This window comes from Cynocephalus volans, chromosome 7, assembly GCF_027409185.1.
Source record: "Cynocephalus volans isolate mCynVol1 chromosome 7, mCynVol1.pri, whole genome shotgun sequence".
Lineage (NCBI taxonomy): Eukaryota > Metazoa > Chordata > Mammalia > Dermoptera > Cynocephalidae > Cynocephalus > Cynocephalus volans.
In genome coordinates, this window is record NC_084466.1 from 132572956 (window position 1) to 132591865 (window position 18910).

General features: G+C 35.0%; 1 protein-coding gene across 3 annotated transcripts in view; it reads left to right on the forward strand.

The window, feature by feature from the left end:
- BTRC (beta-transducin repeat containing E3 ubiquitin protein ligase) overlaps window positions 1-18910 on the forward strand; it is a 166191-nt gene that overhangs the window by 63887 nt on the left and 83394 nt on the right. For 2 of the 3 annotated variants that reach the window (XM_063102018.1, XM_063102020.1), the window contains one exon: window positions 16292-16369. The exons of the other annotated variant lie outside the window; for it this stretch is intronic. In XM_063102018.1, the coding sequence (XP_062958088.1) occupies window positions 16292-16369 (78 nt within the window). The remainder of the gene's footprint in view (window positions 1-16291; window positions 16370-18910) is intronic. 3 annotated transcript variants of the gene reach the window in all.

Consider the following 18910-nt stretch of genomic DNA (forward strand, 5'->3'; position numbering starts at 1 on the left):
ACTTGTGGTTTGGTAGTTCAGGGCTTCTTCTAAGGCTATAAATGGAAAAGAGTCCATTGCCTCCAAGGTATAAAGTGCTTCTTTAAGCAGTCTATTTCTAGAACCAAAATTGTCCTGGGACCAGCTCTTGATATAAAAATTCATGGAAACCTGTTTTTCACAGAGTGTGGTAACTCCTTGCCATAGTGCTGTAGTGTTAAAATTCACATTGGCCAGGTTGTTCTGTAAATTAAACACTGACAGCTACCCTCAGGGGAACAGCCAATGTATTTATGATGATGTGCTGATTACACAAAATACACTGCAAGCCGAAAACAGCTGCAGAGAACAAACCTCTTAAAAAGAATACAATTACAAATAGCACCCTCAGTATTTCTAGTGGTGAGTATAGAATACAGCATGCTAATGCAGGTTTCTTACTTAGTCTGCCTGAAAACAAGAAATCTGAAGGAGATAAGTTAAATTATGGTTGAATGCACATGTGGTGCCAACATAGCAGTGAACAAATTTCCTTTCTGAAGAGCTTGATTATGAGTGCACAGATTTCAGGTGCGGAGTAGTCTAAGCCCCTCTCTCCCCTTTTGTTAGTAGGTTTTATGAATGCTTTTCTCATATATAGTAGGGCATGGCCTTGAGGTGCTAAGGGTTCTAGACATTTGAAGGATATTACACAATGGATGGGGCAGGAGGGCATCTAAATTGTGGTCAAAATTTTCTGGTAGAAGCGCAGTATGTTAGGGTTTGGATATCAACATTCCATTTGAAGATATAGTTCTGTATTTTCAGTGTTATTAATGGTTTTGAAGATGTTTGTCCTTGGAACTCATAAAAGGAGTCATGACTCTGTATCTATGGTAAGGTCTTTCTGATTTCTTAGATTCTATTCTTTCAGAAATATGATGTTTCAGGAAATTGAAATAGCTGGATGATTGTATATTTTTAGAATCAGCTCTCAGGTATGTCCCTTTTCATCTCTGCACATGTTACTTGTCACATGCTACAGGTAAGAAAATTGAAAAAATTTTAGTTTTCCCTGTTTGAGGTCCTCTCTGTTAGAGCTTAGGATATCTATAAAATATCCTAAGCTAGCTTCTGTTTAAATCAGTAGAAAATATGTTGATCTTACAAGACATAAATTTACTCAAGCCAACTATAAGGTATTGCAGAGGGACATAGTGATTGGAAACAGTTCACTTCACCCGCCTGAAACTAAGAATCAACTCTTCACTATATGGATCACTGGTATGTAATAATCGACTATTACTGGTCTGTCTGTTAGTCTCTTTTTAAATCAGTTTGGAACCTCTTGGAGTTATTTTCTTGCTCTGCTGACATCAATCCCATGTGGCAGAGGAGTTGTGTATAATCACTTTGGTTTAATCAATAGAATAATTGATAAACCAGATAAGATTTAAGCTGATTATAGCTCCAACAGAATTCCCCAGAGGCCTTGGACTCTCTTAATTTTGACATGTGTGTTGTGTACCCTGAGGATGAAGTGCAGTTTGAATTATCTGTTTTTATTTGCTTAATGACGGGGAGGGTGTTAAAGTCAAATGTTTAATTAACCCAGCAATGGGCTGCGTTGTCACTTACACACAGCTGATTGAGATATCTCATGGAGAATACTGAATAGGAATGATAATGTGGCACTGGGATGGAAGATTGCTTTTTCAATCCATTTGCTGGGTCACTGCTTTGAATGTCTTATTGGATGGAAGGCATTCAGCCTGGAGAAAAAATTCAGCATTTAAGTACATTTTGTTCTCTTCTCCCCCTTCAAGCCCCTCCCTGCCCAGAACTTAACTAAAACAGATATGTTCTTGGTTAAATAAGTCATTCAAGTACTAGTAAGAGATCAGAGCAGTCGGTAGCCTCAAGCTACATAATTTCCTGTGGAAACAGAAAAATTCCACTAGCCTCTAAGACATTCTAAATGTGAGCTCTTTTGTCCCCCACATTCCTTGTTCCTTGCCATTATTGTGGGGTTTTCTTTGGTTGCTTATCTCTTGCCTCTTTTTGCAGTGTTTTCTAGATGTGCAGCTCCCTTTAGGGCCACAGACCGTTTTCTCCTAAAGAAGCAAATTCTCCTGTGCATTTTTCTGTTTTGTGCGGCTGGCTTCTATTTGGTTGTATTACTGATCAGGTATTGTAGTGAGACTCTTAACTATTCAGAAATGAAAATTTGAAGCATATAGATTCTTGCTCCCTTTGCTACTGCTATTATATAAACCATTGGTGCTATGTATATTTCATTTTGTTGAGAAGCAGTTGCTTTCTGTGTGGACTTAAAAACTAGGCCAGGAAAGATTCTAATAGCCCACACCATCAAAAATGCAGTCTAGGCAATTGGAGTTTTAATGACTTGCTATTCACAAAAAATCCCTGACTAGCTTTATAATTGAATGTAAAATTCTTTGAAGGCATGTGAGGAAAATTTAAACATTTTTTTTATCATGATTTTCCTTCTCTGTAGTTTTTATGTTTCTTCCTTCTATCCCCCAAAGATCTAAACCAGGAATTTACTAATTTTTTTCTTTGCTTTAGTCATTTGTATTCCAGAGAGCACAATAGGGAGAAGGATACGAGAATGATTTTTTATCTGTGTCCTCTTGAAAGCATAGTCTGGGCATGAGTACTGGGGGGTGGAGGGTGGGGTTTATAAAGCAATAGAAGCATGTAGCTAGTTTTCAGGCACAGGTTGGACTTCGGCAGGTCAAGGCAGACCAGACGAGTAGCTTATCTTGAGGGACGCGAGTAATAGACCAAATATAGAGCAGCTATTTCAGAAATCATGTAGGTCATTTAATTATCCATTATGATTGAGTGGCTAATGCTCTTTTGGCAATTACATGACCTCTGTTATTCCTGAAACCTTTCCAGGCCCTCCTGGGTCAAATGACCCACCAGTCAGTGCTCTCAGACTTCATTCCACTCAGAAGGAAAGATGTTGGAAACCACTGGCATTTAGAAATGGCTATGCTTTCTTTACTGACCACTATCCAGAATGGCCTTTGTACAACAGTCAGTGATAGGCAACTGGTTTTGAAGTCAACGATTCTTTCATTGTCTGCAGGAGCAAAATATGTACATTGGTTTTCACAAGACAGAATTTTGGCAGGACAAACTTTAATACCAAAGTTGGTATTCACAGGTTCTGTACTGCAAAGACAAATGCTATGGCATTAAAATTGATGTTGATATCTATCAACCCAATCATCTATTACTAAACTCTGAAGTTAGTAAAAAGCAGTTTTTTTATTCCATAAAACAAAAAAATGTTACTGATGATAGCTAATAACAGATTTTTAAAAATCATTGATTAAAATTAGTTCAATTTGAATTTCAATGCTCAAATTATTATTAAATTAAATCAAAAGGCCACTTTAAAATTGAGGTGGTAATCAAGGAGGAAATAATTTGGGAACATTTGGATTAATGTTTCTCACTCATTTTTTCTTTAATCAACAAAGGATCATTAATATTTCCAAAGAAAACTCATTAGTCCTGCTAAATTATAGTAAACTTGCTTTTTATAATTATAATGACTTATGGGATAATTCTGAGAAAAGAAAATACTGTAGATTTCTTGTGGTTCTTTAGATTGAGGACAGTTATGGTGTGTAGCTTTATCAAATAAATTGTAGGATTTGTCAGAAACGTAAAATAAAATTCTGTATGTTAGCAAAATGGAAGATTAGATGTACATAGCCATTCTCTAGCGTTCCAATAATTTAAGACCTTAGGCTTAAGAGAAATAAATAATTTTGTTAGAATAACACACAAATATATCCTTTAAGTAGAAATAATTTGCATTGTTATGGGGCAGAGGAAACCCAATCCCTTCTATTGGAGAAAAAGGAAAATCTTTTGAAATCGGTTACACATCAAAGTATTGTTTTAAACAACAATAAAAAACATACAACATTGTTTATCCCTGGGGCAGTAAAATTAGCTATCTTCTCAAATTTATTAAACTACTCCTAGTAGAACTCCACGTAAATGTTTTGGTTTTATTTTCATTTTGTTGTTTGGTAATATTAACAAATGAAAAATTGAAGACATAAATTGGTGTTTATAACCTTTGACCCTTCAGAAATAGAAGTCTTCTCACTTAAATTTTAAATTCTTTAGGCCAGTTCTGCCTTCATGTCTGGCTACTTAGAGTCCATTGAGAATACAGTCAAGGTGAGTTATATTAGCTGTTTTCTATTCAAAAACATTTTCCCTCGTTCTAGTTTTTTGATTTTTGTAGTAGAGATGAGCAGGAAATGAGAAAACAGGATATATAATAAAAGCAAAAGTTACAGATTGGACTCAAGTATTCCGAGTGAGGAATACATTTAGTCTACATCGCATTTTATGAGGAAAGCAAGGGATTTAAAGTGTGGCGTGTGATTTTTTTTTTTTTTTTTAATAAATATATTTTTTTAGGGAATACTCTTCAAGATCTGTGCTCGGCCATGTTTTTCAGCCTTAGGAACCAAAAATTTGTAAAAATCAGTGAGAGAAATGGTATTTGTAGTTTTAAAGACCTGAAAAGACATTAAGACCCTGTATAATTAGTGAGAAAGGCCATAGGATACTAATGTCTATAGAATAATAATTTCTTAATAATAAGGGGGAAAAAACCCAGAATGGTTAAATAAGGGACAGTTCACAGTAGAAATATAAACCTAAAGACAAATCTTAATGTAGGTCAATCTGGTTTTCAGAAATGTACTTATTTACTTCGGGTGGTTTTATTTTCATTCCAAAATGGATAAACATTTGGGGATATTAAAGTTTATCAAGTTTAAAGAAACCTTAAATTTTTTTCAAGATATTTTTGAGTTGTAATAAAATGGTAGCACCAAAGCAAAGAAGATATACAAGGTGATATAAGTTAGTCATTTAGCAAAAAAAAAAAAAAAAAAAAAATACAAATAGTGATGACAGAAATAACATTTCATCAGAGACAAGGGATTTTGGCATATATCCTAAGGATTCTATAGTTCTCAACACTATTCTGAGAAATCAGAAAGATCTACATAATGCAGATGTCTTTTTTTAAAATTTATTTTATTTATTGAATCAAAATCGATTATACATATTTTTGGGGTTGAACATTGAGATATGTTGATCAAATCAATATTACTAGCATATATATTGTTACAAATCGTAATTATTCTTTATGCCCCTTGTCCAATCTCTCCCCTTCTCCAACTCCCTCCCCCCTCCCCTCCTCTAATTTCCCTAGATTTCTTCTCTCCTTCTGAAAGAATAATGGTTGCTCTGTTAGTTTGTTGCCTAGATGATCTGTCCAATGCTGAGAGCTATGATCAGGTCCCCCAATACTATCATAGAGCAGATGCTTCTTCTGTCACTCTGAAATAGGCTTTGTGGAGAGAGATAGTTTCTTCTTTATCTCTGCTGGTGACTCTCCTTGTGAGAATGCACTCCAGTGGTTGGTGGACCATCTGCATGGTGGTTGTGGTGTCTAGCCACTTTGGTGGCAGCCATGGTTATTGTGGTGGCTGTGGTGGGCCACCCACGTGGAGGTGATATTTTTGTCATGCTCCTTGGTGCTGGCAGTGTGCCTGGTTGTGGGATGTGTCTGGTCCCCTTCTCCATGCCTTGGGTTCCTGGATGGGCCACGAGGTGCTGGTGCAGTATGCCTGGTTGTGGGAGGGGGATCTGGTCCCCAACTCCATGTCCCAGGTCTCCATAATGCAGATGTCTTTGTGTTACAAAAATAACCAGATGTTCTTATTAGTAGAAGCAAATGTTTGCCTCTTAATTCACACAAAACTGTATGCAGAGAATCTCTGGATAAAATATTGTGTAAATATGGCAAGAAAGAAACTTGTGACATGAAAAGATCTGTCCTAAACACATCATCATCAAGGTAATATCTTGAAGAGGAAAAAAAATTCAAGATTCATGTAGATTTAAAGATAAGAGGAGCTAGTTATATTTTGGTTCACATGATAGGTGTGCTTGACCTTTTATTATGTATGTCTTAATATTCTATATCCCCCTGGTGAATTTTGATTCATTTACCATTTTACTGTGCTTATTTAGCTACTTTGTACATTGTCATTTATTTTAAACAATGTAAACATATGTAAGAACCTCCTTCTTTTTTTTTTTTTTAAAGAATGGTAGTCTTCTTAGCTCTATCCAGAAAAACAAGCAACTTACAATAATATATAGATGCCTGCTTTGCAAGTCTATTTGAGATTTTTTATATTAAGCCACATTGTTATAGATATGGTTTGGTGACTGCATTGGCATTGTTAAGCAGAATAAAACGTAAAAAAAAAATCTACTTGAAAGGGTAAGGTATGAAGTTTTTTTGTTTGTTTTTAAATCAAGGCTTTAGAACCAAAAAACCTTTACAGTTTAAATGGACTATTACTTCTGATATGGAGCATATTAACACAATTACAAGCTCTTTTATATACTCATAGTTATTGCTAAGTTGATGTTCAAACCTTTGATTAAGAAGTCACAAAGCTGAATGTGTTCCGACAGCTGTGTAATATCTCTCCTATTCACAAAACAGAGATAACTGTTTTAGCTTTTTTTTTCAGTCCCCATATTTATTAGGTACAGATTTGTCTTCTATGGCTAGACTTTTAATGGTAAAATATTAAAATGTTATATTGTGATATTTTGTGTGACTTACTTGAAAGTTAACAAAAACAACAGTGCTCATTCATGCCCTTGCCTTGTCCTGGTGAAGTTCATCTCTTCTATCCTTCTTATCGGAGTATCTTTGTGCTCAGTTGAGCTTGTTTATCTTCAAAGAGCAGGAGGCAGGCTTTTAGGGAGTATGCTACATGTTCCACTATAACAGGCACCAATGCTGTTTGACTTGAAAAACATTTGATCTCTTACATTAACAGCCCATGTCACTGTAATAGGGTCTACAGCTGGGCTGTTGTTCAGTTTTCTATTATTTTAGCTTTGAAATAACTGTTAGTGCTGCTCCAAAATCTCCGTGTATAAAATTGTCTATTGGCTGTCCCCCCAGGACTCGTAAGTAAACAAGGTGAGATGTGTGGCCAGAGGGAGGATATTTTGTTGGCTTCTTTAAAAAATAATAACTGTCCTATCTCAAGATGGTTTTTGTCTGATGGTTAAGTGTGCTGCATAACTTTGCTGTGTAAATTTGTACCTGCCAATATCATAAAGCAGATTTTTTTGTTACTAATATATGTGCTCAGTAAATATTAATTATGAATTTCTATATTTTTTCTCTAATCATGAAGTATTTAGTTTTTATGAAGCTTAACTTCAGAGATCCTGTACAATTTTCCTAAGTGTAGCAATTTGTACAGCAGTTGTTAAAAATGAGCAGGCAAGAATTTAAGGGGTATGTTTGTTAGACTTGAAATATTACTTTGCTTTATTTTAAAATATTCAGTTGTTGGTAATTTCCGTGCTGGGAAGAATAGTGTGACAGGTGGAATTGGATAACAGAGTAAAAAGAGCAGAAAACAAAATTTGTAAAATCAGGGTTTTTTTTCCCCCCTCTTTAAGAGTACCCCTTCTTTTAATAGTGGTCGAATGGCAGCTTATTATAGTAGTGGTGGGATGGCAGCAGATAATTTTAATCTTTCTTTTCTTCCTTACTCTATTTTCAAGAATCTAGTTTGTTTTCTCACTCTTATTCTCCCGTGACATAATATAACAATAGTAGTACTTTCTTTGATTTTAACCTAAAATGTATATATCAGCCAGCACAAGCATAATTGGTTGAAAGGCAGCCATCTATCTGGGGAGTTCTTCTAAATACTGAATGTGTCATGTGCTTTGACATTACATATCTATAATATCTCGATACAGAAAGCACTTTCTGCGTTAGCTCTAGGTGTTAAAGCAGTAGTGTGTTTTAAGAATGTGTACTGTGCAAATTCCAGCTTGTGAGATAATGACAAGTGTTTGCCTGCATAGACAATATATTTTTCCCCCTGAGGTCCCCACACACCTAGTTTCCCTCAAGCTCATCATCTCTGTCAGGTTAATCAATAGGCACCGTATGGCAGAGGGTCAGTAATCAGTGTCATCGTGCCTTTAAATCGTGTTGAAAATTTGCTTAAAGCCTGGGCCAATTAACATCGAGATGATGAATGGATGGGAAGATGGGAAGAGCCTGCCGCTCAGGGGCTTTGTGAGGAGGAGATGCTCAGCTGTTGAGCAGCAGACACCAGCGAATAAAATCAGCCATTCATGTGAGCTCAGTCCACCCACTCTTAATGATAATGTCAATCTAGCAAAATATATACACATTGGAGTTGTCATGAGTTCATAAATCAAAGGAGTTTGTCAAAGGCATTCAGATTAACGAGGCAGCAGCAATAACAAGTCAAATTTGCATAGAGAATTGCTCGAATCTCAGTAAATTATGATCCTGTTTTTCATTTGATTATTTGCTAATGTCTCAAGAGGGAGAATGATTATATTAGCATGCAAAATCTACTCCAGAAGTAGAAATCTGAGGTATAGAAGACCAGCACACTATGGCAATTAATCAGTTTCTGCATACTAGCATAAATGCACAAGGCCCAGAAATGAACTTCTTTTTTATTATTATTTCTCCTTGCTACTGATCCAAATGGTTCAGCTTGACAGAGACTTTATATTGCTTTAACAGTGTTCTGAATTGTGCCTGCAGGCAAGACATAGTTATGCAGCTATAACCAACCTATCCATCTGCCAACCAGATTGGAATTCTCCTATCCAAGGCTTCCATTAACCCCCACTGACAGCTTCAAACAGGATTAAGAATTTGGAAGCATAAAAAATAGTTGTTCTTTGCAAATATACACAGTCCCTCTGCATTTTGAGAAAGGCTGCATCTGTAGTGTTTTATAATTAGTGTCGGACAGTGTAGCAGGGGGAAAAACCTACTTGGCAGACTTTTGACTTTTGTCACAGGGAGTGAGGCAGTACTAATAGAAGTGCTGTTTGGTTTTTCCACAACGTGCTTTCATTCTGTCTGGTTCTTAGCACTGTGCTTGGATTGGCATATTACTAGAAAATAGCACTCTTTGAAACCTTTAACTGGTGATCTTTTGAAGTTTAGCAGTATAGGGAGACTTTGGTATGGTTGTAGTGTAATAGAGTATGTCAAATGATAAACATGCTGGAGAAGCAATGTGCATGAAAACATGCCAGAGAACATTATCTTATGAGGACATTTTGGGTCCTCCCCAAAACTTGTCCTTGAATAGGTCCTTCAGCTTCTAAACTTAAGTGACCTAAGTTTTCCCCATTGTATCCTAGAAGGATTAATTAAAATCTGTTTAAACACACACACGGGAAGAGAGTTTTCATGTCACCTTCATTGAAAAGTTTAAATGATTTTATACATGTAGCTAAATTACCTTCTGACCTTGTGTAATAATAATTGTTCCTTTTTTTTGTAAATTGCCATCCATGTATGTTTAGAGGCTGTAATTAGCTTCAAGTCATATATAAGTTAACAGGGAGAAGTATTAATACAATTACTAACTTACCAATGAAGCCCAATGTATGTTTGCAACTAGTTATTAGAAATTGGTCTCGAGATTTTATTCTTCGTGTGGGTTGTCATTCTACATAATGATGAGTAGATGATTCCATTTTTTAAATGTGTTCAAAATTAGAGTTATGATTCACCACAATTTACCTGCTTTGCTAAAATGACAGTCCTTTGAATTCTCCCAATGAAGAATGTGGCATAGATGGAAAATGTTAACTTCTAGTTTTGGAGTTGACTGTTTTACCTATAACAGTTGTCTATTCAAACTGGCTCAGGCTCTGTTGCACCATCCAACCTTAAGCAATATGCTTACTCAAAGATTATTATAAGTCATTATGAGTGGGTTGACTTTTCATCGCTGTGTAAATTAGTTTAATTTTTCATTTGATTATATAATCAACTCTTAATCATCCATATTATCAGAAGTTCAGAAGTTGTGTGTTCAAATAGATAACTAAAAACAGTAAATAAACCACTTACTAGGTCATGGAGAATATTGGCCCAGCTATGACCCTGCTGTGTGCTACCATCAAAACCTCTTTACTTCTTGTTTTGGACACACACACACACACATACACCCCCAAAACAAAAGACACTCTGAGAAGTTAAGAATGCTTTGGTTAGCCACAGAAGAACTTTCCCTTCTAAATCAAGGGTCGGCAAACTTTTTCTGTAAAAGGCCAGATAATAAACATTTGAAGATCTCTATTGTGACTACTCACCTCTGCCTTTGTCTGCAACCATAAACAAAAGATAAATGGATGGGCATGACTGTTTGGTTTCTCTAGCGGAAATTCCTTAACTAGAGTAAAGTGGAGTGTGGTTGTATGGTTTGTTGGAGAAGATGACAGTTGAACCTCATTTTAAGAATATGTGTGGGACTTAAATAGATTGAATAATCTTATGTTTATAATTGTCGAGTGAACTAGACTAGAATTAAGGATCCTTCCAGTCTGAACATTTCAAGATTATATCACATGTTTAAGAGACTTGCTTAACTAGGGCATAAAATAATAGGTTGAGGGAAATAACTTGGTGTAATGTAGCAGAAAACCAGGACTAGAACTTCATATTTGATTTCATAGAAACAAAGAACCAGTAAAAGTTTTTCAGGAAAAGACCACCATGAAAGTAGTGGTATTTAAGAGAGATTAAACTGACAACAGTATTCAATCCAACAAACATTTGAAAACTCACATTACGTTCTCTAGCTTTGTGCTGAGCTCCTGGAAGATAAAGATGAAAAAAGAAACTTGCCCTGTCCTGAAGGAATTTACAGTGTACAGTGAGGGTGGGAAGCATATTCATATAGAGATATAACATAAAGACATAATATAAAGAATAAATGCCAATTGGAAATAAAATGTTAATTCAGACAAATTAATTCCAGCTGGGGGTTGGGATAGAGGGATAAGCAATAGGCTTCTCAGAGAAGGTATCATTTTAGTTGATTCTTGAATCAGGATTTTTAGTGGATGAAGAGGTTGGAAAAGATGGCTATTACACGTTGAGAGAATATAATTAGTAAAAACACAGGGATGAGAGAGTGGTTTTCTTATTTTAGTGAGTAATAAATAATGTTATGTAAAAGGTACAGAGACTGATGGAAAGTCAAGTTGACCATATTATGAATACTAAACTAAGAAGTTTGGGCCTACTGTATGATATCAGAGAACATCTATATTTTTTTCTTTTTTAGCAGGTAAATAACCTTTTTTAGCAGGTGAGAATGATGATTCTGACAGTAGTGTATAGGATGTATCAGATTTTGATTTAGGCAAGGATGTCAGAAGGTTATCTCAACAGTAATAGCACTCATAAGAGGTGTTAGGGGTCTGGACTAGAGTAGAGGCAGTGAAAATACAAAAAGGGCAGATGTATTAAAACAGATGATTCAAAGGAAAAATTGGTAGACCAAGAATTGGTTAGATATGTTTAAAGGGAAAAAGAGTAAAAACTGACTCCGAGGATTTAAGTCTAGGGGAAAAAGAAAAGTTGGGAGGAAAAGAGCTGACCTATAAATGGGTAAGAACAATAAAATAGTGCTTTCAATTTGGATCTGTTGTTTTCAGACAGTTTATTTAAGATTATCATCTAAGTACTTTGTGTGTGTGTTTGTGGCGGTGTTGTTGTTTTGTTATGTTATTGGTGGCTGGCCAATTTGGGGATCCAAACTCTTTACCTTGGTGGTGTTAGCACCATGCTCTACCAATTGAGCTAAGTGGCCAGCCCTGAGTACTTTTTTTTGATGTGATTACTTTTTCTTTTTTCTTCACCCCAAGTTACTTCTGGAAACATTTTATCCAAAATGCATTCCTGTGATCTAGTGCATGAGCTTCAGCAATATTGGCTTTCCCCTCAAACCTGTTACTGTGTCTGCAGGTGTTACAACATGAATGCTTCCAGTCTGAAGTTAAATTCAGTGTTGTCAGTGAGTCTTTTATTCTGCCCCTTTTAATTCTAAACTAATAAGCTCTGAACTAAAGAAATAAATATTTGAGATAATATGAAAGGCAACAAGTTATGTAGAATCTTATTCAGACATATTTTAATGTAATGCTGATATTTATAGAATGTTGTTACTCGAGGACTACAAACACTTCTGCAAATTATTTAATATAATGAAGTGTTCTGAGAGGTGGGAATGAATTGTTCTGAGCAGTCAGGTTTGCTTAGAGTTAAGTGGTACAATATAACTTTTAATTAGATTTGATGGAATTTTGCCCCCTAGAATTTATTTTACACTTAACTGAACTTTCCCCAATTTCCTAATGTATTTTATTCTAGGTTTGATCTATTATTTAATTTACTTTTTATTTTGACATAATTTCATATTTACAGAAAAGTTGAAAGAATGGTACAAAGAATCCCCTTATACCCTTCACACAGATTCACAACGCAGAGTACTAACCACTATACGATCACGGTGAGCTACCGGGGACCTACCTTCACACAGATTCAACAAATGTTACCATACTATACTACATTTGCATTATCTCTATTTATACATACATACGCATACACTCACATACATCTATTTATGTATTATTTTTTCTGAGCCGTTTAAAAGTTACTGGCATAATGTCCCTTTACCCCTAAATGCATCAGTGTATATTTTCTAAAAACAAGGACATTAAAAAAAAAAACCAATACAAATGATTCAAAAATCATGCAATTGATTATGTTTGTGCAGTGGAATACTACTGGGCAATAAAAAGGAAAGAAATACTGATATATGTGATGGAACTCAAAAATATTAAGCAAAAAAACCCCACATTCAAAAGGTTACCTACTATCTAATTCCATTTATATATGACATTCTGGAAAACACAAAATTATTGAACCAAAAATAAGGGGTTTTCAGTGAGGAGAGGGTTTGCTATAAGGGAACATTACAAGGGAATTTTGAGAGTGATTGTGGTGGTAGTTACACAGCTGTATGCTTTTGTCAAAACTTGTATACACCAAAAAGCAAATTCTTCTGCATGTAAATTTTAAAAGTGGGGAAACAGTCAGGGAATTAATATTGACACAATGTTATTAGCTCATCTATGGAACTTATTCAAATTTTTTCAGTTGTCTCAATTATATTTTTTATGAGAAAAGAAAATCTCAGATCACACCCGTTACATTTAGTTGTCATGTCTCATTAGTTTCCTTTAATCCAAAACAATTCCTTAGTCTGTCTTTGTATTTTATGATCTTGCTATTTTTTATTAAGTATAGACTAGTAATTTTATAGGATGTCTGTCTTTTTGGCTTAGTCTCTTGTTTTCTTATGAGTAGATTTAGGTTTTGTGTTTTTGGCAGATACCTCAGAAGTGATAGTGTGTTCTTCTCAGTACATTGTATCAAGAAACGCATGTTAAGGCGGTATCTCCCAGATTTCTCCACTGTGAGGTTACTATTTTTCCCTTTTTAATTATTAAGTATTGTATGGGGAAATATTTTGAGTTTTATAACTATCCTGTTATTTGTCAAACTTTTGCCCACTAATTTTAGCATCCATTGATGCTTCTTGCCTGCATCAACAAATTATCCTTAAATAGATTTTATTGGACATAATTTAGTTTGACCCAGGGCAATTATACACAATTGCTTATTGGGATTCCTCATAGATAAAAATGCTAGGAATTACTGTGTTGTTGAGGTGATGCTGGAGAGGCTTCGAAGACCATTGAGGTTCACGTGGCTATTTCATCTTTCCCCGCTGCCCTCAAGACTGTAGAGCTATTCATCTCTTACTCATTCTGCCTCTCGTCCTCACTATTAGGAGGGTACCCACTCCTTGCTCCTGATGTCATGATTGTTTAACGTCCCTACCTCTATATTATATAACAGACTTGGGATTTTTTTGGATTTGATTTCTCATGATGATGGCCCAGAGTAAAACGTTTTGGGTTAATCTATCTAAAAAGAACTAGCTATAACAATGTTTATTGGCTTCCCCCCCCCCCCTTTTTCCTGTTTGTTAAGAGTTATTCTTTTTTAACAATACCGCCTATACATCCTTTGCCTTAGTGGACTATAGAGGGGAAAGGAATTCTAAGGAGCTCTAGGTTCTGCTCTCGGGTAGTAATTACCTTTTAGCCTTTTCATTCCTTAGACATTCTCATAATACCCACCCAATTACCCATCAAAGTCAGATCAAATAGAGGGTCAGGAGGAAGAAAGTTGTGGACATGGGCTAAATAGTCACTTCTCATCCTGTTAGATTGAGATGAGTATTTTTCACTTTATAATTCATTATGGAGGACTTCAGCAGCAATTGTGTTTCAGCACAAGCATCTATAGAGTAAAAATGTGATTTGTAATGTCTTCAGTACAGCAAACTTCCACCAAAAAGTAATTAGACTTCTAAGTTATATAATGACATTTCAGCAAAACATAATTAATTTTGAAATACAGGGTCTTACATTGAGTTAAATAGGTTTAGATGATCTGATGTGGTATTTTATTTAAAGGAGGATGGAACTTTATGACCTAGGGAATAGTTGCTTATAAGTTTATAATTTAATACTGTCTTAAGTTTTTATTATGTAAGACATTTAATTTTTGCACTTAAGACATTGACCTATACTTTTTTTGAAAAAATTAAGTGTACAACTTGATTTTATGAGTTCAATGTTGACCTTTCCTCTTCTTTGATTCTTTTATAATAGCATATATTGCTAGTTTCCTCATTTGTCATGCTTTATAGTCATTAACCATATTCTTCCCTCATTTTTTGGTAGTCTCCATTCCATTTTTTTTTTTTTTAATGGGGAGGAAAAGATGTTAGAACTCTGAAGTTCTTGTGTTTCTGTCTCATTGCTTTTAATATAACATGCTTTTTCTTCTTTGTCTTAATTTTAGGGACCTTTGCCATAAAGTGATCATCACAAATGTATAATATCAAGTTAAACCTCATAAGAGATTTCTGCCCAAAAGGAACACTTTAGGGTACTGGCCTGTCAAACCAACTAAAGGTGACACACAGAGCACACAGATGTCACCACAGAAGTGCCTTAGAATGACAGTACATTTTTTATACTTCAATATCTTTTAAAATGTAATGCCTAATACAAACCCCAAAAAGTGTAACTTATATGTAGGTTTAAAACACAGTAATGACTGTATAATAATTTTATACTTGCATAAAAATTTTCAGATAAATTTGTATGTTGGAAGTAATTTCTAGGTTGTTTTTTTGTTTGTTTGTTTTTTGTGGCAGTTGGCCAGTACAGGGGTCTGAACCCTTGGCCTTGGTGAAAGGCTACTTTCTAACCAACTGAGCTAAACAGCCAACCCTTCAATTGCAAGTTTTTAAATGTTAATGTTACAAATGTAGTTGGGGGTGGGGGGAGAACCCAAGTAGTATGTAATTTGGATTTTCTGTATTTTAGATAATGATTTACATATGTTGACTAGCAGATTTTTAGCACTTCTGAACTTATTCTCAATTGGATTGTTGTTTTTCCTTCTCCTAAATATGTAATAAATCCCATTGACATTTTAGGGTCTTCTAGCTGCTGTTTGAGGTGATAGTGACAGGGAACGGACTCTAATCCTAAACCACTAATTAAGTGTTGTTGTTTGTGCTAAGCACTGTGCTACGTTTAATGAAAAAAGAAAATCAAATCTGAGAAGAGGAGGAAAAGAAAGAACTGGGTATTTTGTTTGTTTTTGTTTTTTTAAAAGGTGACTGGTAAGGGGATCTTAACCCTTGACTTGGTGTTGTCAGCACCACACTCTCCCAAGTGAGCTAACTGGCCATCCCTATATAGGGATCCGAACCCATGGCCTTGGTGTTATCAGCACCACACTCTCCCAAGTGAGCCACGGGCCGGCCCCGGAACTGTTTTTTTAGGACCCAGACTTAGAGATCTATACCAACCAAACATATGCTGTAGTTGAAAACTATTTATTTAAAAGTAAAGGTAAATAATCGTGGTTTAAGTTGTCATTAGCTAAGTGCTGACTGGCAATTTTTTGTGTTCAGTGTCAACCTATGCCAAAGAGCGATAAACTAGACTTCTAATGAATGTGATCTCCTGGGCAGTGTTTAAACATATATGAAATAATTTCCACCCAGATCCTTACATACATCTATGTATATACATGGGTGTATGTTTTTCTTTACATATGTGTATGTCTGTATATATATAAATCTTCAAATGAATAAATGCATAGATATACACAGTGTGCTAGCTTACAGAATTAGAAATGTAATTCAGTTTACTCCCACAGAATAAGATTGAAGATAATGAGAACTGAATTAAAGCTTACTTTCTTTCACAGAATTCCTCAGAGAGAGAAGACTGTAATAATGGCGAACCCCCTAGGAAGATAATACCAGAGAAGAATTCACTTAGACAGGTATGAAATTTAGTCTTACTTAAAATAAAAAGCTACCAACAACAAAAGACAGGAAACCCTTAATTTGCCATTCTCTAAGCACTGAAGCTTAAATTAAGAGTACTCTGAAGCTGGTCTGGCCATAACCATCACTTTTAATCAGGTATCATTGTTTTTCCAATCATTTCAAAAACATCCTAGGTATACAAGTATAGTACAGTCAGTTGGTTACACGTAGTGAATACAAAATCAAAGAAAAGTTTTCTTGCTCAGGGAAAATAACTTTAAATGCTTCCTAAGTGCAGATAATAGAATAGTTGACTTTAAACCTTATTTTCCTGTTAAGATTCTTCATACATTTTTAAAACATTAATAATCAAAAGAGAGTGTTTGTAATGAAGTTAGCTCCTTTTAACCTGAACAATATTTTGTTTGCTTTTTCTAGAAGAAAAGGCCATTATGGATTTTTTTTTTTTTTTTTTTTTGCTCACCACTCTGTCCTACTTCCAAAAGGTAACACATTTTACTTGTGAAGGTTCAATTCCATGGTGCTCTCTTTTTAAAAATTAAAATGTCCAAAACTCTGGCTTAAAATTTATTCTCACTGCCTGTAGCAACCTCTAGTATCTTCCTCATTTATTGGCAGCAAAAACAAGTTCTTACAGTGTTGCCAAAGAATAAGTATGCAACTTACTCATTTTAATAAATTATATAAGATGAGTAGCAGTAAAAATAATTTTAATTTACTTGCATTTATGGCATTGTTCTAGGAAATAAGATGAGACCTGATATATGTTGAGCACTCACCATGCACGATGCTTATTTCATTTAATCCTCTCAATAACCCTGTAAAGTTGCTAAATATGATGTGATTTCCAATTTATATATGAAGAAAATGGAGGCTTGGAAAAGTTAAATGACTTGCCTAGTTAGTCAATGATTTGAAACTCAGATCTCAAAGTGTTTCTACTTTTGCCTTCTAACTCAAGTTTGCTTACAGTGTTAATTTAGAGGGAAATATGTGACATTCATTTTTTATTTACTGTGTTCAAATGTTTTGGGATTGGCAATTTTTTCTTTTTTATAAAAATAATTGTTTAGTAAATGGAATTGAACAAGTTCAGGAAGCTTTGTTAAAACAACAACAACAAAAAAAACAAAAACTCTGAATGATCCATAGTTGATGTTGAGACAGTTACAATTTTAACTATTTGGAGATTCACACCTCATCTATAAATCTAAATCAATAGAACAATATTAAATAAGATAAATTTAGAGGCGGAAACACTGTGCCCACTATTCAGAAACAACTGTCAGAAAACAATGACGTGACAAAAAGTTTTGGCAACTTTATTTAAGCTAACAAACGAATTTTCACTCTGCAGAGTTATAAATTAATTTTAATAGGCTGATCCAGATGGTCCATTTGGAAAATGGATAGGCTGATCTGCTGAAAATTAAACTAAATTTATCTCTCTTATACTTCAAACTGAAGCAAGAGAGAGAATCGTGTCTATTAAGTCCAGCACATACAGATGGACCAGCAGGTCACACATAGGACTAATCTGATTCATTTTAAAAATAAATGCATATGTTATTGAATCATTTTCTGTTTGCAAGATCTGTTTTGTGTAGTATTTGAAAGAGATTTAATGTTGTTTTTTCATTGCTGTTTTAGCAGGCTCTCTATACCTCCTCTACTTTAATTTAACAACCTTTTCTCCCCCTTCCTACTGCTACAAAATGATTTTTCTAATATCTGTCATTCAGTGTTGAGATCCAAGCTCTGGAGATTAATTAGGTCATGAGACTTTTCCCCCTCCCTCCTTTGTAAAGGGTTTTATCTCCATTCTCTTTGTGAAGAGCATGAACTCAGTATTCTTAGAAAGAGAAATGGTCTTTAGAAACAGGGAAGTAGGAGATCCTCCTGGGGCCCTCAGAGTCTTTTAGCTTCTGGGTGTTTTAACAGCCCCATGAATGCAGATTTGTAAATTTATTGCAGTGCCATCTGGTTTTTTGCTTGAACCAGATTACTGTTGGCTTGTGTCTGTCTATTGTGGTGGTCACTCCCTAGGAGCTTGCCCTCTGAATCTTAGGGAAGAGTGATGAATAGCAGGGGTCAATAGAAGTGGGTCACAGGGCAGCTGTCCAGGACTGCCCTGAACTTGATTACCCCACTGCTGATTTTTTGAAGGTAGGATGTAATATATAAGCTGTTTAAACTCCCTCTTTCTCTATTGCATATGACAATAATGAAGTGCCACTTGCTAATTTGTTTGTTTGTTCTTGTGTGTTTTCTTTTTTCTTTGTAGTCTAGTTCTATAGGCAAAAAGATGTCAAGGCCACTTTATAGCTAATGTTGATGTAAGTAGGATTTGCTTCATGTGGGCCACTCCCTTAACTTGAGATTCTTTTCCATATATTTCTAATGGGAGTTCAAGAACTCTCTCACCTTTGATTATGAAAAGTTCAATTATGTTCTGACAATTTTGTATTGTCTTAAGTATATTTGTAGTTTACATGTATTATTCTAAATTAAAGTTTTACCATTATTGATAGGAC